At 36.3% G+C, this 22,364-nt stretch overlaps 1 protein-coding gene and 1 long non-coding RNA gene across 3 annotated transcripts in view; one reads left to right on the plus strand and one right to left on the minus strand.

Moving 5' to 3' along the window:
- Positions 1-22,364, plus strand: part of SPATA5 (spermatogenesis associated 5) — a 374,551-nt gene that overhangs the window by 301,471 nt on the left and 50,716 nt on the right. For both annotated transcript variants that reach the window (XM_033215186.1, XM_033215185.1), the window contains exon 15: positions 11,204-11,368. In XM_033215186.1, the coding sequence (XP_033071077.1) occupies positions 11,204-11,368 (165 nt within the window). The remainder of the gene's footprint in view (positions 1-11,203; positions 11,369-22,364) is intronic.
- LOC117085880 lies at positions 11,733-22,335 on the minus strand. Its single transcript, XR_004438116.1, has 3 exons — positions 22,204-22,335; positions 13,613-13,695; positions 11,733-11,954 (listed from the first exon to the last, which is right to left on the minus strand). It is a non-coding gene; the product is annotated as an uncharacterized LOC117085880 (long non-coding RNA).

The raw sequence follows: 22,364 nt of genomic DNA on the forward strand, positions 1-22,364 counted from the left end.
CAAAAGAAATGCGAACAATATTTAGGAGTAATATAGAGAAGAAAATGACAGTTTCTTTGTTTGTATAGAAATAATTTGAAAGCATAACTAGGATTTTCCTGGAGTACGTGGCCTGGGGGTAGGCAGGACTGTTCAGATAGAGATCACTACTTATAAATTAGAGAGGGGTGAAGAATATGCTTATAGCAATTTTAGGGGAAGTACAAGGAGTTCGGTATTAGTAGAAAGTAAAGGGCCTGGAGGGGTCAAATAACAGGAGATGATGCTGGGAAAAGAAGCAGAGGACAGGTCATTTCTCCCCACTGCCACTACCCCCTTACCCCCATTAAGAACCCATGGATTTATATATTTTTAAATATCATAAAATATGTAAATATTTAAGTAAGTTCTTCACTCCTCTTCTACTTTATGGAGACCCTTTTTAAAGAGTGAATTCTATAGAGACATAGGAAAGGTTAGCTTGCATTGTTTTCACTTGGCCCTATAGTTTTTCAAAAAGCAGATTCACTTTTTACAAGAGAAAGAATATGGCTTAGTGCTGGATACATACTGTTTTGACTTTGTAAAATGACTCTTTAATAGAAATGGACAAAGAAAATATGCTAATAAAATAACTTAAGTATGTGTATGTGTGTGCATGCTAATTTTTTTTCTTCTGTTCTCTTCATTTTGTGCTCATTGTCAATTGCTGCTACTTACTGTGGTGCATTTTTCCTAAACACCTGCTGTCAAATGCATCAAGTCTTTTCTTGCACAGTGCTGCAGGTTTTTACAGAACTGAGCAAGCCCAACATTAGACAGAGAGCCTACAGACTGATTGATTTATTTGTTTTAATACAAACATATGCTCACATGTTGACATACAGAAATCTGTTTCAAATGAATTATTTTATAAAGAACAAAGAACATTATAACCCTAGTACCTAATCCTATGCCTGACACATAGTAGATACTCAGCAAATGTCTGTGGGATTGAACTGCTCTGTGAAGCCTCAGACTAAGCACTAAAGACTCCCACAACTTTTTCAGCTTTATGGGGAAGTGATTATATTAAATCAACTTTAAACTTGTATTGAATATAATTTAAAGTTATAATACAAATTGAAGTATTTTTAAAAAGCATCTCCAGCAGTTGAAAAGTCAAGTCGTGGAACATTGTTAAAATCCAGGTTTTAATTTAGCAGATATTGTTCTCTTTGCAGAATAATTACAAATCTATTTAAAATAAATTCTTTTTTATCTTTATCTCCCTTTGCACAATGGAGTGGCATTGTCAGAAGGGGCAAGTGTCTAATAATAAGTTGAAAACATTGGGCAGTTATACTTCAAAGACATCTCTAAAATTGTCCTCTTCAGGTTCACTGCCTCTGCTGTTATTCATGTTCTAATTTAGGGCCTCAAAATTGTGTTAGTTTCCTAACTGGAAGTTGCACTTCATTCCTGTGCTTCCTCCACACTGCTGCCAGAATCGTTTACTTTCTTAAACAGAAAATCAAGCCTGTCTCTCTCCTCATTAAAAACCTTCTGCAATTTGCTATGGACTATAAGATGAGGACCAAACTCCTTGGCATTACATACCATATGTAATGTAATTCTACCTGTGGATTTTTTTTCTTAATCTACCTTCACGTCCCCATGTTTCTAAGCATCCTCCACCAGTGCTTCCCAAATTTTTCATGACATGTCACATATGGAATAATAACTAGATGATACCACTGTCTGACTGCCTGAAGTCTCTGGCTTCTCTGAGCTTTCTGGCCCTTCTGAGATCTGAAGGAAACAATATCTTAAGCATATCCTTTAATCCATTCCCAGTGTAACCGCTGGGAAAGTCTGCCCTACATGTGACCACAGTAAACCTTTTCCCCCTCCTAGGAATGGTTTGTGCATTGCTTTTCTTCTTTGCTTATAATATTCATTCTGTCTTTTCTCGAATTGTCAATCTGGTAAATTTCCCCTCCTTGTCATTTAAAGCCAGGCTCATTTGGATTGGGGAAATGTTTCTGGGATTTTTTTAAGGATATGTGAAGCTCTTTGTTTCCAATTAAAGTCTTAAATCAATTAATTTTGACCCTTAGAAATTCTCTTTCCATTTTCTGACCCATTTGTAAAAGCTTAATTTTAAGGTTACACCTACTACACCAATAATGATTTTGTTTTTAAAAATACAAATAAAAATCTCCCTTCCTTGGCTTTTTGGAAACAGTTTCTTTCCCCCATAAATTATATTGCCCATGATTTCATAAATACACGTCTCAAATGGGTTACTTATGTAAAGGGTGTGTGTGCTTACTTGTATGCATGTGTGTGTACACTATTACTAATATAAATATATATATCATTACCATCCACTTAGCTATACTCTAAAGTTGAAAGATCTCAAAATATTTCTTGTGAAAAGGTTTACTAAGCTAAAAGTTCTAAGAGAAAAATTATGAAAATTGGTTCCTTTGTTTAACAGAGCCTATTGCTTATTTTAAGTGTAATTGATCTTTTGTTTCTTTTGAGACAGGGTCTTACCCTGTCACTCAGGCTGTAGTGCAGTGGTGGATGGCTCCCTGGGCCTCAACCTCCTGGGCTCAAGTGATCCTCCCACCTCAGCTGGGATTACAGGTGTGTACTACCACACCCGGCTGATTTTTGTGGGTTTTTTTTTTTTTTTGTAGTGATGGGGTTTCGCCATGTTACCTAGGCTAGTCTCAAATGCCTGAGCTCAAGCAATCTGCCCACCTTGGCCACCCGAAGTGTGGGATTACAGTTGTGTGTGTGCCACTGTGCCTAGCCTGATCGATTTTGATCTCTAACACATTCCTCTCATAACTATTTCTGCTTTTCCAAAAAAGTTTTATGTATGGGTTATGTAAATGTTTCTGGTTTTATCTCATTAAATGATTGGCTCTTAGTATCAGCATGAATCAAGTATAATTTGACTCACCTCATCCTTAAATTCTTAATTTGGTAATTATTATGTATTTTATCATTTTCTACTAGTGTCTTAGCCTGTTGATCAAAGCTTGCTGCAGTTAGTTGTTTGCGTGTTGATCTTTCTATACTTTTTAAAGTTCTTTAAGGTAAGGACCAAGTCATATGCTTCTGTGTTTTCCTCACAGTGCTTCACACACACACACAAAATTGTCTAGTAGGTGTCTTTTTAGTTACTTTTAAAATATCTTGTGGGTAGTTAAGACTTTTTAATTCAAATTTGATATAAAATCTGTTTTTGTTTTCTGATGCCTGTTCAGCAGATACCCAGACTGAAGTAATTTACATTATTTTTCAATGTCCCAAAAGCTTAATTGCCAAATAATATAATGCAGAGTGCTCCTTGCATAGGCTGTCATGGATTTTACATACTACTGCTTATTTTATTAGTCTCTAAAGTCATTCTTCTCCCAGTGTAATTACACTTTTAAAAATTACTAAATTGCATAAGAGTTATTATGAAATTGTGTTCCTGGAACATTGAGAATTTCAAGCTTTAAAAGACAGCAGCTAAAGTCAAAGATACAGTAATATTTTCAAAAGTTAGCTTTGTATATCTCTAGGCAAAGTAATGTGAACCCACACATGGAAAGATTTAACAGATACAGGAATGTTCTGGGCCTTTGTAAGAGCTGATCCCTCTATCAGGTTTCTATTGCAGACAGCAAGCATGTTTCTTCTATCTATTAGGAAAGGGTTATGAATTGAGCATTTCAGAGGCTATGATAAGAAACAGGGAGAGAAGGGGGCAAGTAGAGAATTGCTAAATACCAATTCTTTTTAAATATTGAGATTTAGAAATGAAAATCAAGAATCTGTATTTTGACTTGACTTTTCAATCTATTATTCTAACCTCCTAGCTCATTGTTCCATTTATTCAAAGAACATTAACATCTGCCATGTATTAAGAATTCAGAGATTACTAACATTGCCTGTATGCAAGGATCTCATAATCAAGTACTGAAGATAATTATATAAGAACAGTAATCACTATAATAGCATTTAATACTTACTGAAGCATACATGCCATATGCCAAACACTGAGCTAAGCACATTATATCAATACAGATATAAAAACACCTGCTGATTTGTCCAAACACACAGCTAATAAGTGATTGAGCTAGAATTTTCCTCCAGTTAAGCTGATGCTTTTGCCCTCACTTTTAACCTTGTATGCCAAATTACAAGTTTAAAATTCATTTATGTACTTGGAAGAGTCATAGAAGTTTCAATAAAAGAGAAGACTTTTAAGCTGAGACTTGAACAAGAAGTGGAGCTTCCCTGATAGACAAGAAGATAAAATGTCATTCTGAGCAGAGGGAGAAGTATATATGAAAATAGGGAGGCAGAAAGCAGCATGGCGAGTTTTACTGACTGGGTGTTTAGGTGCTCCTGAGCAAGTCCAAGTTCAAATATAGCATTTCAAGTTTCTATAATTTTAGTGTAACTCCTATCTTATCTACAGCTCCTTTTTTTTTCTCACAGGGTGAGAAATGCTGTACTTGAACTTGGACTTTTTTCTTTGATGTACAATTAAATGATTAGAAAATAGGAAGTTAAGGTATTTGCAGTTAGAATGATCACGTTAGCCATGATGTAGATAAAGCAAGGAAAAAGAGGGAAAGAATAAGACTGCTGGCAGAAAAACAACTAGCACAGCAGTTACGATATTCTAGACAAATGATTATGTTGGCTTGATTTCATTGAGTAAACATTTAGTGGGTCCCTTATATGTGCCATAGCTGAGCTTACAGTGTTTAATAAAATGAATGATTCCTGCCATTACATACAGTCTACAGTCTGTTGGGAAAGACAGACAGTAAACAAACACACAAATACACAATAAAGAAAAATGAGTAGAAGTGACAGTTTTAAGAGAGATTTAAGTAGTGTTCGCCAGGTCTATGCATTAGTCGGATTTAAAGGAAGAAAGAGATACCTAGAATAAATCCAAGGTTTCTTTGAGATAATTCAGAGCTGTTACCAAAGATCCACCTCTCTCTCTGGTTTCTGGAACTATTCTCTCCATGAATCATGATTCATTGATATGTTTTTATTAAAGTATAAAGGCTCAATGCTGCTTTCCTTTCCTAGAGGAAGGCACTCCCTATATACACATACACACCCTTGTTGATTATTTTAAATGAATGGGAGCCAATGGGACCTGATTTTTCAAGGTGTCTGTTTTAATACTTTTGTCTGAACAAGTATGTCTATGTAATGAAATTAGATTTGAGCATTTGATAGAACATGAAACAACTATAAGTGTTGAATATCAGAATTTATAAAAAAGAAAAGGCAGCCTTATAATTGCGGTGTAAGGTTTGATAGTTAAGACTCCTTCATGTGAAATACCAGATGTTTTGAGTCCTTGATATAAAGGTCAGAAGAAAAGAAGGATATTGGTTTCATAATAAACTAACATGTTTACAGTAATGACTATGCAGTGTAAGCTGTGGATATTTTGTTGTATGAGAATGGCAGGGGATCCTAGAACTGGGGGTTGGAAGGCCCATTTAAAAGGTCATCCAATATGATAATTTTTAGTCTGGAGCACACAAGCAGATTTCAGGTGAACTCTCTGGAATTATTTGCAAAATTGGGGTATTTTTGCCTATGTATAGTTTGAGGGGAATTTTTGTCAAATGCACATAGGCACCTGTAATTAAAGAGCCGCCTTCATTTTCACACATGACGAAACTGAGGCTGTTACAGATGTAGAGACTTGCCCAAGGTCTTGAATAAGTTCTCAGAAAGGAAGTTTGTTCTATGATTTGTTTTTTTAATAAAGTTTTAATGGAGAGACCACAATATCCAACATGGCCTTGGAGCCAGAAGGGTTCAGAGTATTAGAAAGCCTTGACTTGTTTCTTCATTGAATTGTCATATGGTGATTTTAATAATAATAGAACATGCTGTCATTCAGAATGCAGTCTTCCACCCTAATATCCCAAAACAGTATTTTTAAAGAAATTCTAGGAAGGGTGTTAACTCATTCAGAGTTCTACAGGAAGGAAGGCTCTTTCCTACTATTTTTTAAGCATAACTTTCACTGACAAGATCAGGCCAGAAAAAGCCTAGCTGGCTGTTGGCCCAGACAATGTTATGATCATTGAAGTATACTCAACCTGCACTGCCTGAGGATAGCTACAGCTAAAAAAAATAAATAAATAAGCACACACAGATATATGCTGAGTGTTCCAGTGACTTAGCTGACATGTATGCTCTATATCCTTTGCTGTGTTCCTTCAACTATTAGAAAGGAAATTTTAAAATAGCCTAGAATTGTTACTCCAGTAGGGTGAAAAGGACAACTTCAACTTTAAAAAATGAACCAAGCTCTCCACGGCTTTATCCCAAGCAAGTAAATCAGTCTGGCACATAGTAGATGCTTAATAATTTTTTTGATAAGAGAATTGTTTAACTTTGTTAGTTATATTTCAGAAAGAGAATTTTGTTTATTCATCAATAATGAGTATCCTGTAGTGTCAAAATAGTAAAATTAAAAAGGACTGATTCAACATTTAGAAACCCCAGATTTCAGCCCAGTTTCTGTAAGTTATATGACCTTGAGCCTCATTTTCTTTGTCTTAATAAGGATATAATAATATCTAATTCCCAAAATTTGGGGGAATATTAAATGAGCTACAGTATGTGGAAGATGCTTCATAGATGCTTAAGCACTATATAAATATTAATGTTATTTGTCTTAGATAACATTTTTAATTTTGTAAATATGTATTTACTGAAATCATCTTTATTTCCTGAGTACTGTATTTGTTTTAGATAGAAAGAAGTGATTTCCATGATTGAAATAGAGTTTTGAATTCTTTGATAAAATACATTTTAAGAAAGCTAATCATGCATCATTTCTATTTAATGAATTAATGTTAGGTGTGTAGAATTGTCTGCAAAAAATTAAAACACTCATTTTTAAGCAAGGGAGATATATTTATTTTATGATTTTTCCTAATTGAATTTTTGCCAGCTAATTTGTGTTTAAGAATTGATTGATAGATATTTGGTAGACAATCACCCTCTTCTAGGTATCATAACATATATAAAAAGTATACAACAGCATTTTCCAAGGTGGAAGAGGAATATTAGTTTTTGAGATGTTCCATGATTAGAGTTTGGGAATTTAAAATAGAATTTTTACATACTACCATAGGTTTCTCCTGGATATTTTTATTACCCACTAATGTAAGTTACAAAAATTCCTTCATATAGAAACCTATACAAACTTTTTATTTTGTTTCTACACAGTGTTCTCCGAATTTATTTAACAAGAAAACCCTACATTTGTTAACATTCACTCAAGTATTTTATAAAGCACTGATATGAGATATGATGGTATCGACCCCATGGATTTTAACAGTCTATTTGGAACTCTAAGTATGAACATGGTGAAGTATATTAAAACAAAACAAACAAACAAAAACAAAACAAATTAACTATGAGATTGTGAAATGGTTGTAATACATGTCACCAAATTGGTGGCTAAATCGTAGAAATTGATCTGTCACAGCTCGTTAAATAAGTAGTCTTTCTCTTACATGACTTCTTACGTGATTTTTTCCAAACTCCTTAGTCAAAGAAGATAATCTTTCCAGACTGAGAAATTTGAAAATATCTTTATTCCCCTTTAAATTTACTGATTTATAAATACTGGGAGTCTAACAAATGCAAGTTACTACTCTTTATTAATCCTTTTTATTTAGTTTCAGCTTACATACAATAATTGTGTCAACTAATATGTACAAGTCAATTAATTTAGACATGTGTAAACCTGTGAAACCACGTCTGCAATTAAGGTGCAGAACATCCCCATCACCTTCAAAAGATTGCTTTTGTCCCTTTGCAGTCCGTCTTTCCCTCTTCCTCAGGTTGCAGTCAACCACTAGTTGCTTTTTGCTACTATAGATTAGATTAGACTTTGTAAATATTTTATATAAATGCAGTATGTACTCTTTTATGTCTGTTATATTTGACTCAGCATGATGAGACTCATGCACATTGTTGAGTGTTCATTATTTCCTTTCTATTGTTGAGTAGTATTCCATTATATGTTTTGACTAATCACTCATTTGGGTTGTTTACAATTTTAGCTATTGTGAATAAAGCTACTGTGGGCCAGGCACAGTGGCTCACACCTGTAATCTCAGCACTTTAGGAGGCCAAGGTGGGTGGATCACTTGGACACATTCATTTGAGACCAACCTGAGCAACATGACAAGACCCCATCTTTACTGAAAATACAAAAGAAATAGCTGGGGCCAGGTGCAGTGGCTCAAGCCTGTAATCCCAGCACTTTGGGAGGCCGTGGCAGGCAGATCACCTGAGGTCAAGAGTTCGAGACCAGCCTGGCCAATATGGCAAAACCCCATCTCTAATAAAAATACAAAAAATTAGCTAGGCATGGTGGTGGGCACCTATAATCCCAGCTACTTGGGAGGCTGAGGTGGGAGAATCGCTTGAACCCAGGAGGCGGAGGTTGCAGTGAGCAGAGATTGCACCATTGCACTACAGCCTGAGCAACAAGAGTGAAATGCCACCTCAAAAAAAAAATCTGGGCATGGTGCTGCACACCTGTGATTCCAGCTACCTGGGAGGCTGAGAAGAGAGGATCACTTGAGCGCAGGAGGTAGAGGAAAATCTGTGAACTTCCATATATAAGTCTTTGTGTAGATATGGGTTTTCTTCTTAGGTAACTACCTAGGAGTGAAATAATTAGGTTGTTAGGAGTAACTTCTTAAGAAGCTGACAAATAGCTTTCCAAAGTGGTTGTACTATTTTATATTCCCATTAACAGTGTATGTAAGTTCTAGCTGCTCCATGTCCTTGATCGGTCTTTGGTATTGTTAGTGTCTTTAATTTTCATCATTCTTATGATAATGTAATGGTATCTCACTGTGGTTTAAATTTGCACTGATCTGATAACTAATGATGTTAAGTATCTTTTCACATACTTACCTCACAAAGGGAGCTGTATGGTTAGCAAGTATGTTCAGATTTTTAGTTCAGTTACTTTGGGTTGTTTATTTTCCTATTATTGAATTGTGAGGATTCTTTATATAGTTTGGATACAAGCCCTTTGTCAAATATGCATATTGTGAATATTTTATCCCAGTCTGTGACTTGTCTTTTCATTTTCTAAAGGTACCTTTTGAAGAGAAATTTTGTTTTGATTTTTGTAAAGACCAGTTTATCCATTTTTTTCTTTTATACTTCTAGAAGTTTTATAGTTTCAACTCATATATTTCAAGTTTATTTTTCAGTATGCTGTGAGGTAAGGGTCAGTGTTCATTTTTTTCATATGGACTTCTAGTATTCACAGTACCATTTCCTAAGATAATTTCCTTGTTGAGTGCCTTAAAATCAATATGGACTTCCTTTTTCTATTTTATTTCTCTGTATCTTTATCCTCTAGATACTCTCATGCTATCTTGTTTCTTTAGCATTATAAATTTTGAAGTCAAGTAGTGTAAGTTTTTCCACTTTGTTCTTTTTAAAAGTTGCTAAAACTTGCCACATTCCCTCTGTAGATACACAGAGAGAGAGATTTTAAACACATACCTCTTTTCAACCACTTTGAGGATAATTCACGTATCGTAAAATTCACTATTTGAAATATTTAATTCATTGATTTTTAGTATATTCACAGATATGTATAACCATTGCAATAGTCAATTGTACATATCTTATTCGTGCTTTCTGCTATTACCAAGAGCAATGTCTGGTATGTAATACAAGCTCACCAAATTTTTCTGAATAAGTGAATTAACTAGTTGTAAAATAATGTAGGCATTAGCCTCTAGTAAAATATCAGGAAGGCTCATTTGACTGCATTCAGCTCTAGAAGTATTATTTTATTAGAACTGTGCTGTTTTGAGGTATCTCTGAAACAACTAACAGCTTAGCCTAGCTATAGATACAGAGATATAGATATAGATACAGATTTTTTTTTTTTTTTTAATGGAATCTCACTCTGTCACCCAGACTGGAATGCAGTAGTGCTAGCTCAGCTCACTGCAACCTCCGCCTCCTGGGCTCCAGTGATCCTCTCACCTTAGCCTCCTGAGTGGCTGGGACTACAGGCATGCACCACCATGCCCAGCTAATTTTTGTATTCTTTTGTAGAGATGGTGTTCTGTCATGTTGCCCAGGCTGGTCTCGAACTCCTGGACTCAAGCAATCCTCCCTCCTTGCCCTTCCAAAGTGCTGGGATTGGCTGGGCATGGTGGCTCACACCTGTAATCCCAGCACTCTAGGAGGCTGAGGCAGGCGGATCGAACTCCTGAGGGTCAGGAGTTCTAGACGTGCCTGGTCATCATGGTGAAACCCCATCTCTACTAAAAATATAAAAATTATCCAGGTGTGGTGGCATGTGCCTGTAGTCCCAGCTTCTAGGGAGGCTGAGGCAGGAGAATCTTGCAGTGAGCCGAGACTGCACTCCAGCCCGGATGGCAGATGAGATTCTGTCTCAAAAAGAAAAAAAAAAACAAAACACAAAGTGCTGGGATTACAGGAATGAGCTATCGTGCCTGTCCTTAAACCATATTTTAATAGTTATTTAAGGAAGTTACAAAAAAAAATTCCTTTTGATATAATGAGTGCAAATTATTTGCACATTTTTGAAAAGCAAATAGTCATCTTTTATTCACCTGATAATTGCTGAGAATGGAAACCCTCCCATAAATATTGCTTCTCTTTTTTTTTTTTTTTTTTTTTTTGACACAGAGTCTTGCTTTGTCACCAAGGCTGGAGTGCAGTGGGGCAGTCTTGGTTCACTGCAATCTCTACCTCCTGGGTTCAAGTAGTTCTCTGCCTTAGCCTCCCGACTAGCTGGGATTACAGGTGCCCATCACCACGCCTGGCTATTTTTTTTTTTTTTTTTTTGTATTTTTAGTAGAGACAGGGTTTCATCATGTTGGCCAAGCTGGTCTTGAACTCCTGACCTCCTGATCCACTCACCTCAGCCTCCCAAAGTGCTGGGATTACAGGCGTGAGCCACCGCGCCTATCCTCCTATTTTCAAAAGTACTCTTGACATTGTTTGTATCTGTGACATAGATTATGGAATCTCTGGTACTTGTTTTATTCACCAATTATGGATAATAGTGAATTGTTCGTGAAATTCCGGACATCTTTCCCTAGGTATCTTTGAGATAGAATGTCAGTTCTGAGCCCGGTTAATTCATGTAGCCTCATTTTCTTTATAGGCTTTGATGCGACCTGGAAGAATTGATAGAATCATCTATGTGCCTTTACCGGATGCAGCAACAAGAAGGGAAATATTTAAGCTGCAGTTTCACTCCATGCCTGTCAGTAATGAAGTTGACCTGGATGAACTCATCCTTCAAACTGATGCATACTCAGGAGCAGAGGTAAGATAGTTCCTTTCAAAATACATTGGTGGGAGGAAAGCAGTGGCTTGAGGTCGTGAAGCAAAATAAATTGCTTGCCGTGAGGTGTTTTAAATGACCATATACTAAGAAATCTTGAAACAGGAAGTGCATTACATGACATAGTCACTAAGTTAAATTGCACTTTGCGTGGCTTCTATTATATCACAATTGTTTTTTACTTGCTCATATTATTTCTCAAAATGTAGTCTTCAGAGGAATCGCATAATATAGTGAGAAGAACACTAGACTAGAAGTAGATTCTTCCACTGGGTTTCTTAATACAGCAGTTTCTAACCAATCACACACTTCTCTAACTTTGCTTTCTTTACCCATCAAATGGAAATGATACTACTACTTTCCCTGCTGTTTCCTCGTGGAGAGCATAGAAATGAAATTAGGATATCGTGAATATAAAGGGCAAAGCAAAGAGATTGTATCATTATCATCTTTTTATCATTTTGGCAAGTTATCTCAGTCTAATTTTGTATTAAAGATTGTCTCACAGTAGAAGGGACCCTCTGCCCTTACCTCTGAAGATAAACTCTTGACAAGAACAGGAAGACCTCTGTGAAAATATAAAAATGACTTTTATGTATGACAGATAAACATTTTTTCTCTCCTTGCCAACTCTTTACTTAAGCTATTTTTATTTACCAAATAAAATTCCATGAAGTAATTGTGCAACTTTTCTACCTGCATTTCTTAAGGAAAGGACCAACTATGTACCTCGACACAGAAATAGCATCTGTCACACCAGTGATGTGGACTTGTAATGGGAAACTAATATTTTTTTAAGTACAAGGTTACAGATTATTTTTATTCTGAATTACTCAATAGGCTAGGACTCCACATTCTATTTTGCTTGCTATTGTTTTCATTCGTCTTATGTAAACACCGAAGAGATTACCATATGACAGATCATTAGTGGTACTCGGAGAGTCTATTTGGAACTGGACTTAGTGTATCATGCAGTCATAGCTAATAACAACAGCCAAAATAAATCCCAGATCTATTCATTGTTTCGCCCCAAGAACCATAGATACATACAGATATAGACAGTCCCCAACTTACGACAGTTTGACTTAAAATTTTGGCGCTTTACAATGGTGCAAAAGTGGTACACACTCAGTACACTCCTCAACTTACAATACAGCTATATCTGGATAAATTCATCTTAAGTTGAAAATAACAAGTCAAAAATATCGTAAGTCAGAAAAACACATATATGCATTTTCGACTTAGACATGTTCCACTAATGATGGCTTTACCAGGACATAGCCCCGTCATAAGTTGAGGAGCATTTGTATTTGATTTTCCTCCTTTATATTTTTCAAGTCCACTGGAATAAAAAGCCATGTGGAAAGTAGCTTGAGAAGCAGTTGAAGTGCTCTCACCTTTAACTCCTCTGAAACAATGATCTTTATGACCATCCATAAAGTTAAAATGAATGTAGAGTTATGGTTAACTGACTGCTCCAACATTTCTAGAATTCAGTTTTTGATTTGAGACAAGGGCTGGCATCATGTATGAGGATATGGCAGTTTGTAGGAAACAGCAAGAGGAAGATGAAGAAACCATAAATTTCTCACTTGAGTGAACTGGAAGAGCAGTTAGCAAGATATAAATGTGCCTTTCTCACTTTTAAGTAATTCATGGTAGTAACATTGAAGTGCAAAACAAAAGTAAAACCCAGTGAGATTCTGTCTGGCTAAAAGGAAAAAAATCCTTATTTGATGCCAGCAATTATTGTACTGACTTGCTAATTCTTATATAGTACACTTCTTATTTGATCTAACATGTAAGCACATTTATGATTAATTTTTATATGAGATCTTCTGAAAATCGTCACAGGAAAAGTAGCAGAAAATTCTGTTTCCTCAAATTATATTTTTGTGTTCCATAATGCTTGGGTTGGGGAGGGGATCCCATTGTGGTCCTATTTATAATTAGTATATTACAACTCAGAAATTTTGCTAACAGCTACGTCTTAGTAGTTCTGTGGTTTCTAATTTAGATGAGGCAGGTTTGTTCCCTGTTGAGGGTTTTGGTTTTGTTTGGTTTTGTTTGGTTTGGTTTGGTTTGCTTTGGTTTGCTTTGGTTTGGTTTGGTTTGATCTGAATAGTTAGGCAGTTCACACAGTTGTTTTAGGAAAATTATTATTATTTCTTTAAAAGTCTTAAAGTTAATAAACAGGAGATTTAGGACAGGTTAAATAATGCTTACGATAAAAGGTTTCATCTCTCTCTGTTTCTCTGTCTTCATACAGAACCTTCTACATGGTGCGTGTTTAACAAGCACTTGGTAAACTGTGGGGGAAAAAGATTTTTAAATTAGATTTACGAAAAATAGATTTCAGTTCTCATTTGTTACAAGAGGAGCCCTCTAATTCCCTGCTGTAGACACAGCCATTTTCTCAGAGTTGGAGTGTCTCTTTGAACACTTTGGGTATAAAAATGAAACTACTATCAATTAATTGTCCTCACAGGAGAATAGTATATTATATTCAAGATTATATAAAATTAATTTTATTTAACTGTATACTATTAGGTATACGAACAAGAATTTGGGCAGGAAAGCCAGAGACGAGGAAATTCCTGGCACTCTAGTTGTTTTTGAGAAACAAAATGTTGAAGTGTAGTGAGCATTTTTTATTTTTAGTGAAAAAGTTGTAGAGGATGATTAAGATGGAGATGATACTGGTACTTTTTTTTGAGACAGAGTTTCGCCCTTGTCTCCCAGGCAAGAATGCAGTGACACGATCTTGGCTCACTGCAGCCTCCGCCTCCTGGGTTCAAGCAATTCTCCTGCCTCAGCCTCCCAAGTGGCTGGGATTACAGGCACCTGCCACCACGCCCAGCTAATTTTTGTATTTTTAGTAGAGACGGAGTTTCACCACATTGGCCAGGCTGGTCTTGAACTCCTGATCTCAGGTGATCTGCCCTCCTCGGCCTCCCAAAGTGCTGAGATTACAGGCATGAGCCTCCGTGCCCACTACTGGTACTTTTAATGACAGGGATGAGGAGAGGTTACTTTAAAAAATTATTTTCTTTTCACTTGGTTATTTATTTTGCCCAATCAACATTGTTCCATAAAAGCTTAGACGAGCTCAGTGTTTGAACTAGCTCCTTCTGCTCAAAGTTACTCCATTTTTCCTCTGTGGAGAGGCTATACAGAGAATTGAAGCACTTTTGTAAGCCTCAGGAGACTCTCAAGAGGAAGTCTGTCACCAGCTGGAAGGGGAATACAGCCGTTAGGGAGCAGCCTCTGAGGGGAGACTGAAGCAGGTTGCATCTTTCAGCCATCTCTGCCACCTGCCACTCATTGTCCCTGTGGCTGTGGCCCTCATTGTCCTGGCTTCTTGGCTGTAGCTCTCAGTTCATGAAAAAACATGTGCCATTTAAAAGCAGCTGGAGTCTCTCTCAGGAGAAAGTCAGTCTTTTTGGTTATCACTATTGTTTTCTTTTGCTTTGATTTTTGTTTTTTAAGTTATTTGTAGCAATTTCACTTCATTTATTCATGTGTCTTTTATCAAATTATCCCAGTTACTTTTGGAAGAGTTTTATCTCTAACAGGAAATCAACTGTCACAAATATGTTTACAAAAAAAGCAGTAACTGGGCTCATTACCCCGTGTGCCCTATGCTTGGGAACACAGGTGATGAGTAAGATGCATAATTTATTCTGTGTATCGGAATTTGCTGACATAGGCCAAAGACGGATATCTGTAAAAGTGGGGTTGAATTTTTATTTGCATTTGGCTATTAGCCTCCTTTCAGTGAATCCCCTGGGATTGCCGATTTGTGAGGGAGTCAGGCCCTTCTTGGCCAGTTTGTAAATCTCCTCCCTTCCATCTTCAGAGGCCAGCTTCAGCCAAGTGGGGACACTGCGGTAACAGGGAACAGCTGATTGGGACAGGCCCTTCCTGGGAACAGGCATGCAACTCATGATGTGGCAGTCAGGAGCAAAAAAAACACCTCCTTTTCTTTAAAACGTAAAATGTGCTTACTATAGTCTTTTTTTATTATAATCTTATGAATCTAGCTCTAGAAAATCTTTTTAAAGCAATTCATTGGAGTTAAATACATTTCACACTGAGTTTTCAAAAAGCTTTAACTTCATGTAAACTTAGTCTATTTATTTTATTTTTTAATGATCTGTCAGGCCCTGAATTCCGTTGTGTAGTCTATGCCTTCCTGGGTCTAATAATAGCACAAGATCTTCATGCCAGCTTGACATTAAAAAAAATCACCTTCTAGTTTGCCTCATTAATTCAAGAAGGGTCCTATTCACTATGCTTGAGCTATTATAGCTAATAAAAGGAGAGCCTTAAATTACTTTTCTATCTCACTGATTAACGTTTCTTCTGACATCTTCTCTTTTTCTCCCACACAGTGAAAACAGCGGGAGCAATTATAGCCACTTAAAATGTCTGTACTCTTCCTACGTGAAGTCTCTTGTGATAGTATTCCCCAAACTAAAATATCAGAGTCATTGCATTAGAATCTGACATAGATTGTTCATCTGACCAGTCAAACAACACATCTGAGATAGGAATAAGGATTCTAAGGAAGGACCATTTGACCTAGTCTTAAGCTCTCTACTTATTATTTTTAGAAAGCAGCTAGCAGCAGTGTACTTGTCTCCAAAGTGAAGCAGAGCACCACAGTACTTAGCACCCTCCTATAGACCAGGGGTCCTCAACCTCCTGGCCGCAGACCAGTACTACTACTGCACAGCATGAGTGAGTGGCAGGCAAGTGAGCATTACAGCCTGAGCTCTGCCTCCTGTTAGATCAACAGTGGCATTAGACTCTCATAGGAGCACGAACCCTATTGTGAACTATGCATGTGAGCGATCTAGGTTGTGTGCTCCCTATGAGAATCTAATGCCTGAGAACAGTTTCATTCCGAAACCATACCCCACCCCATTTGTGGAAAAATTGTCTTCCACAAAACCAGTCCCTGGTGCCAAAAGGGTTGGGGACTGTCTGCAACCTATTTTTCCTGCCTAATCAGAAACTGCCCTATGAAAACATGCTGCTATCACCAAGTGGTCTACTATTTTTACTTGAGATCTTCTTTGCTATCTCTGTATTCTTTCTTGTGTCTTTACACTAAAATTCTGTATCTATGCCCCAGAATTTCAAAATACTCAGTGCCCTGTATCTGCAGGTTCCATCTGCAAATTCAACCAACTGGGAGTAGAAAATATTCAGAAAAAAGAAACAATAAAAAATAACAATACAACAACAAAAAGTACAAATTTGAAAATATAGCATAACAACTATATAGCATTTACATTATATCAGGTGTCATAAGTAATCTAGAGATGACTTATACAAGAGGATGTGCACAGGTTATATGCAAATACTATGCCATTTTATATAAGGGACTTCAGCATCCTTGGATTTTGGTATCTAAGGGGCTCCTGGAACCAGTTGCCCTTGGATACCAAGGGCCAGCTGTATTCTTTCCTTACACGACCTACTGAAATAACTACTTTGTCATTAAACCATAATGACCACCCCACCAAGAAATAGCCTATTCTTTTGTACTCTTTTACACTTATTTTTGTTTCACTTGTTTAGCTGCTACTATATTTTTTCCTGTAGTTGTTTTATTTTTTTAGAGACAGATTTCTTCTGACATCTTCTTTTTCTCCCACACAGTGAAAACAGAAGGAGCAATTATAGCCACTTAAAATGTCTGTACTCTTCCTACGTGAAGTCTCTTGTGATAGTATTCCCCAAACTAAAATATCAGAGTCATTGCATGAGATGGGGTCTCATTCTAATGCCTAGGCTGGAGTGCAATGTTATGATCATACCTTACTGCAACCTTGAACTCCTGGGCTCACGTGGTCCTCCTGCCCGAGCCTCCTGAGTAGCTCAGAATAGAGGTGCATGCCACTGTGCCCAGCTAATTTTTTGAAAAAATTTTGTAGACACTGGGGGGGTCTCACCATGTCTGTTCTAAGCAGTCCTCCTACCTCAGCCTCCTAAACTGTTGGGATTACAGGCCTGAGCCACTGTGCCTGGCCTCTGTAGTTATTTTAACATGAGCAGCTGCCTCATCTCCCCAAACACAGATTCTCTAGGGCAGAGATCAGTTCTTGCACTTCTTAAAGTCCGGCAAAGCAGTTGTCTCACACACACTTGGTGGGCATTAATATTAGGTGGGTGGTAGATTTATGTGTTGATTCTAAGTCATTTTACCAACCAAAAATGTCAGTTTTAACATTTGCTGAAGTGGCACTTTCTAGTTTTAATCATATTTTCATATACATTATCTATTTCAGTACCCTAACTCTGTGAGAGCAGTGCTATAGCCAAAGAACTAAAGTCAAGCAAAAGCAATTGGCTTGTCTGAGATCCCACAGCAAATAAGTGACAAACCTGGGACCAGAAACCAGGTCTCTCAATTCCACTTGAAAGACTCTTCACGATCTCCTAATGCCTCTGAGTCAACACAACATTCTTGGAAACTTTCATAGTTCCCTTTGACATCTCTGAATATTTGATAAAAGTTTGTCAACTCCTGTGAATAATGACTTAGCAAACTAAACAGCAGATATGAAATATCTGTACCATTTTTATACATTTTTCTCTTATAGTAATTGTCTTTACCTACCTTGTTTTCATCTTCTCCAAAAAAGTATAAGCTACCTAAAATTAGGAACCTTGTTTTTATCAATTAATTTCTTTTATTTCCTAGGTATTGTGAATAATGTTTGCAGTTTAGAATGAAAGGTATAAATAACAAAGTTCTATATAATGTATTTATGTGGCATGATCTAGTGATGTGCAGAATGCTGTAGGAGAAAGGAGGAGAAGTAACTCACACTACCTGGGATTAAATGAGATAGATGATACCCAGAATAATTTTTTTTCTGAGTTTTGATGGGCAGATGGAAAGGCAGAGATGAATGAAAGAACATGATATGGTCTAAAATCAGTTAAAGGTTGAATATGATTGGCAGAAAGAGTCTTCATGTGGAAGTAGTAGGGGATGAAGCAGAAAAAGTAGGTGAGATTTAAATGTGAAGGAACTTGAATATCATCTGAACTTGCTGTTCTCCTTTCAGCAATGGAGAACCATTGAAAAATGTGATGACCGTTGTGGTCAGATTTGTGTTATTGAAAGATTTGTGGCATTTGTGTCCAAAGCCACCACTAGCTAGCCTACCAAGCACCATTACATGGATTAGAAAAAGGTGCTCCTTCACCCCACTTGGTGACAACTTTCTGTTAGGGCAAAAAGCTTGTCAGAGCATGAGCAACATTTCAGCCCTATTTGCCCCCCTTGGCTGGGCACCCTTTTGTAGATACAAGCTTTACATCTGTACAAGGTGTCTTATTTTTCTCTGATCCACCTTTATCTCCCTCACAATGCCCAGCATAGCACCTTATGTAGTTATTTTTGTTTAATAAACAAATGGAGATTTTACATCTCAAATATATAAACTACTTTCTGTAACTTTAAGATTTACCTCATGAGCACTTGGATAAAAATAAATTGGGCTGATAAAGATGTCTTTTGTAGGAGATACACAAATGGCTAACAAACATACGAAAAAATAATCATCATCACTAATGATCAGGAAAATGAAAATCAAAACCACAATGCAATATCAAAAAATAATAGATGAGGATGTGGATGTCGTAAAAAGGAAATATCATTACACTGCTGGTGGGAATGTAAACTAGTACAACCACTATGGAGAACAGTGTGGAGATTCCTTAAAGAACTAAAAGTAGAACTACCATTTGATCCGGCAATCCCACTACTGGTATCTACCCAGAGGAAGTAAGTCATTATATGACAAAGATACTTACACATGCATGTTTATAGCAGCATAATTCGCAATTGCAAAAATATGGAACCAGCCCAATGGATAAAGAAATTGTGGCATATATATACACCATGGAATACTACTCAGCCATAAAAAGGAACGAAATAATAGCGTTTGCAGCAATCTGGATGGAATTGGCAACCATTATTCTAAGTGAAGTAACTCAGAAATGGAAACCCAAACATCTTATGTTCTCATAAGTGGGAGCAAAGCTATGAGGATGCAAAGGCATAAGAGTGATACAATGGACTTTGGTGACTCAGGGGAAAGGGTGTGAGGGGAGTGAGGGATAAAAGACTACACACTAGGTACAGTGTACACTGCTTGGGTGATGGGTGCACCAAAATCTCAGAAATCACCACTAAAGAACTTATCCGTGTAACCAAATACCATGTGTTCCCCAAAAACCTATTGAAATAAAAAATGATAATAAATTTAATAAAAGGTCTTTTGTGCAAACTTAAACCTGCCATGAGGTACAGCACTTGGTATAAATTGCTAGAATATTAAGATTAAGGTGGATTATATCCTCTGAGCCATATTATATAACTTTGAATATAAACTGTAAGGACAAAGGCATAATCTCTGTACCTGTTTAGTGGCTAAAATATGGCTTCTCTGCTGTAAATGAATTATGAAAAGATCCTTCAGAGCAAAAATCAGCATATGCTAAAAGTGGATATTTAGGATTATAACTTTTCAGCTAGTCCCGCACCACTCCCCTTTTCCCTTCCTCAGCATTTTATGATCTACATGCTAAATGAAGAAATTCAGTAAAAGCCAAGACCCATCATGGCAACCTAGAACAACGTAAGTTTAGCCAAATCATTTATCATGTCTAGAATGCACTTTTGTCTTTTAATAAGAGGATAGGAAAATGGTCTTTTTATAATCCTTTCAAGTGTTAAAAATCTGTGTGGTTATATACCTGTCATAAATTAAATTAGTTATATAAGGAATCCCTTAGGGATTGGACCTCCAGAGATATGTAGTATGGTTATGCTTCTCTTACAGTCCGTCCAGAAAGCTGGGCTCTTGGGATCTTAGTCAATGCCTCTAAATATTTTCTTCTGTGGCCAAAAGATATTAATTATGGCACCAGAAGAATGGGGACCTTAAGTGACTCTGACAGTACATAGAACTTGGATTTTAATAAAATTCTCCTTAGCAAACTTTAACAGTTTTCCACTGAGTAGAAATGAAAATTTTACATGCTCAGAGAGTTGAAGGCCTAGTGATTTTTTTACCCTGACATCTTTGGTTGTTCTGCTTTTCAACTTCCTTAAGAACAGCTAGTCAGAGTTCACTATCTATGATTTTGGAGATACTTGGATAAAAAGGGTTATAGAATGGAAATATGCAGCAGTCAACTTTTTCCTTAAACTGTTTGTTGGGAACGTAAGTGAAGGTTAGAAAATTACAGTGTTGTTCATTTTAACTTACAATTTTTAAAACTTCAATGTATGGAGATACAATGTACTTAGAGTGTATGGAGATTCTCTGTATTTCCAAATTTCACCTTCTGCTTAAATTGGCAACAAAAGTACATTCAGCTTACCTGAAGGCTATTTTAGATAGGATGTTTACACCAAAGCTAGTCCTACTCCAGAACACCTTGTGCTGCCATACCTGTATTGCTGACTCTATGCCAGGTATTTAAAACTGCTGTGAGTTTACAAGAAGTATTAGTCAGAAAGGAAATGGATATTAAATGAGAGGCTGGTTAGCAACAAACTTAATATAACATTTTACACCCAAACATGGAATTCTTTTTATAGGGAAGAAGTATATCCAGTGAACAAGTTAGTCAGGACCTACCAGATAATCTAGTCCCCAAGGCTGATATCCAGAGTAGATCTGTATCTATGGAGAATTACTCAAGCCAATGATAATGCCGATTTGGGCATTTTAATATTCCACCTTATTTATCCTCTTCCAAATTCTCAGTCTTATTTCCTCATTCTGTTTCTCCAAAATTGTATATAAACCATTTGATCTTCAGAAGAGTGATAAAATGGAGACGGGGGGAAGGTTCTGTTAACCTGAGAGGAGTTTATGATTTTAAAAAAGAGATGTGCAAAGCATGCTATTAACTCTGTAGCATAGATTCTGGTAGTGACAGTTATTTTTGTTTGGTTATTTGAAGTGATAGCTGATTTCTAATAATAACCTAATTGATCTATATATGAAAAGATACACTTGTAAAAACTGTTTCTTTTTTTAAGAATTTTTTTTAACTATATGAAATTGAATTATGGTTAAATACCCTGGGTTATGGAATGAGAAAGCTGTGAATCCAAATGCCAAGTCTTCCATTTCCTAGCTATGTGACCTTTTTATTCATATGTAAATAAGGATAAGAGAGGTCCTTAACTTCATAGTTGTCCAGATTAGATGACATAATTTATATAAGGTGCTTATCCTAGTAAGCACATAGCAAGTGCTCAGTAAATCAATTTTGTTATAATCAGCAAATTTGATATCTAGTATTTAAAAATCTACAATTTGCCTAATTTTTTCACATTATGTTGCCATAGATTTTATGACTACTCATAATAAATGTTTCATGTATATGTCTTGTTTTCAGTTTTAATGGTGTGTTCTTTAAACTATATTTAATAGTTTACATGCAGCATTTATTTCACCTGATTTACATTTATAAACATCTGTAATCCTATTTTTATTTTTTTCCTTGTTAAAGATGTATACTATTTTTTACTTTTCAAATGTGTAAAGCTAATGTTTTACACTTTCAAATGTGTAAAGCTAATGTTTTTTTATAAACTGCCTGCATAATGTCCCTATTTCGGCATATTCTTTAGCTAATTGCTAGTTTCTCGCCTATAGCTTCTTCCTTTTTTTACATGTCTTGTTAAGTAAAAAGAAAAAAAAAACAGTAAACCAACTTTAGAAAGTTGAGAGTTTCTGTTTCCACTAGAATAATTGTTTAGGAAATAAGCATACCTCATTATTTTGCTCTTTTATTGAAGTTAGGATCAGACCCCAGTGTTTAGGTAATAAGGCTGAGAAGTCTAATGCTGAGGATAGTAGCACCACATATCTGTTATTCAGTGTATGAAAGACACAGTTGACATGTTCTCATTCTTCATCCCCAAAGGACCATA

This window comes from Trachypithecus francoisi, unplaced genomic scaffold (assembly GCF_009764315.1).
Source record: "Trachypithecus francoisi isolate TF-2019V2 unplaced genomic scaffold, Tfra_2.0 Lachesis_group1, whole genome shotgun sequence".
NCBI lineage: Eukaryota > Metazoa > Chordata > Mammalia > Primates > Cercopithecidae > Trachypithecus > Trachypithecus francoisi.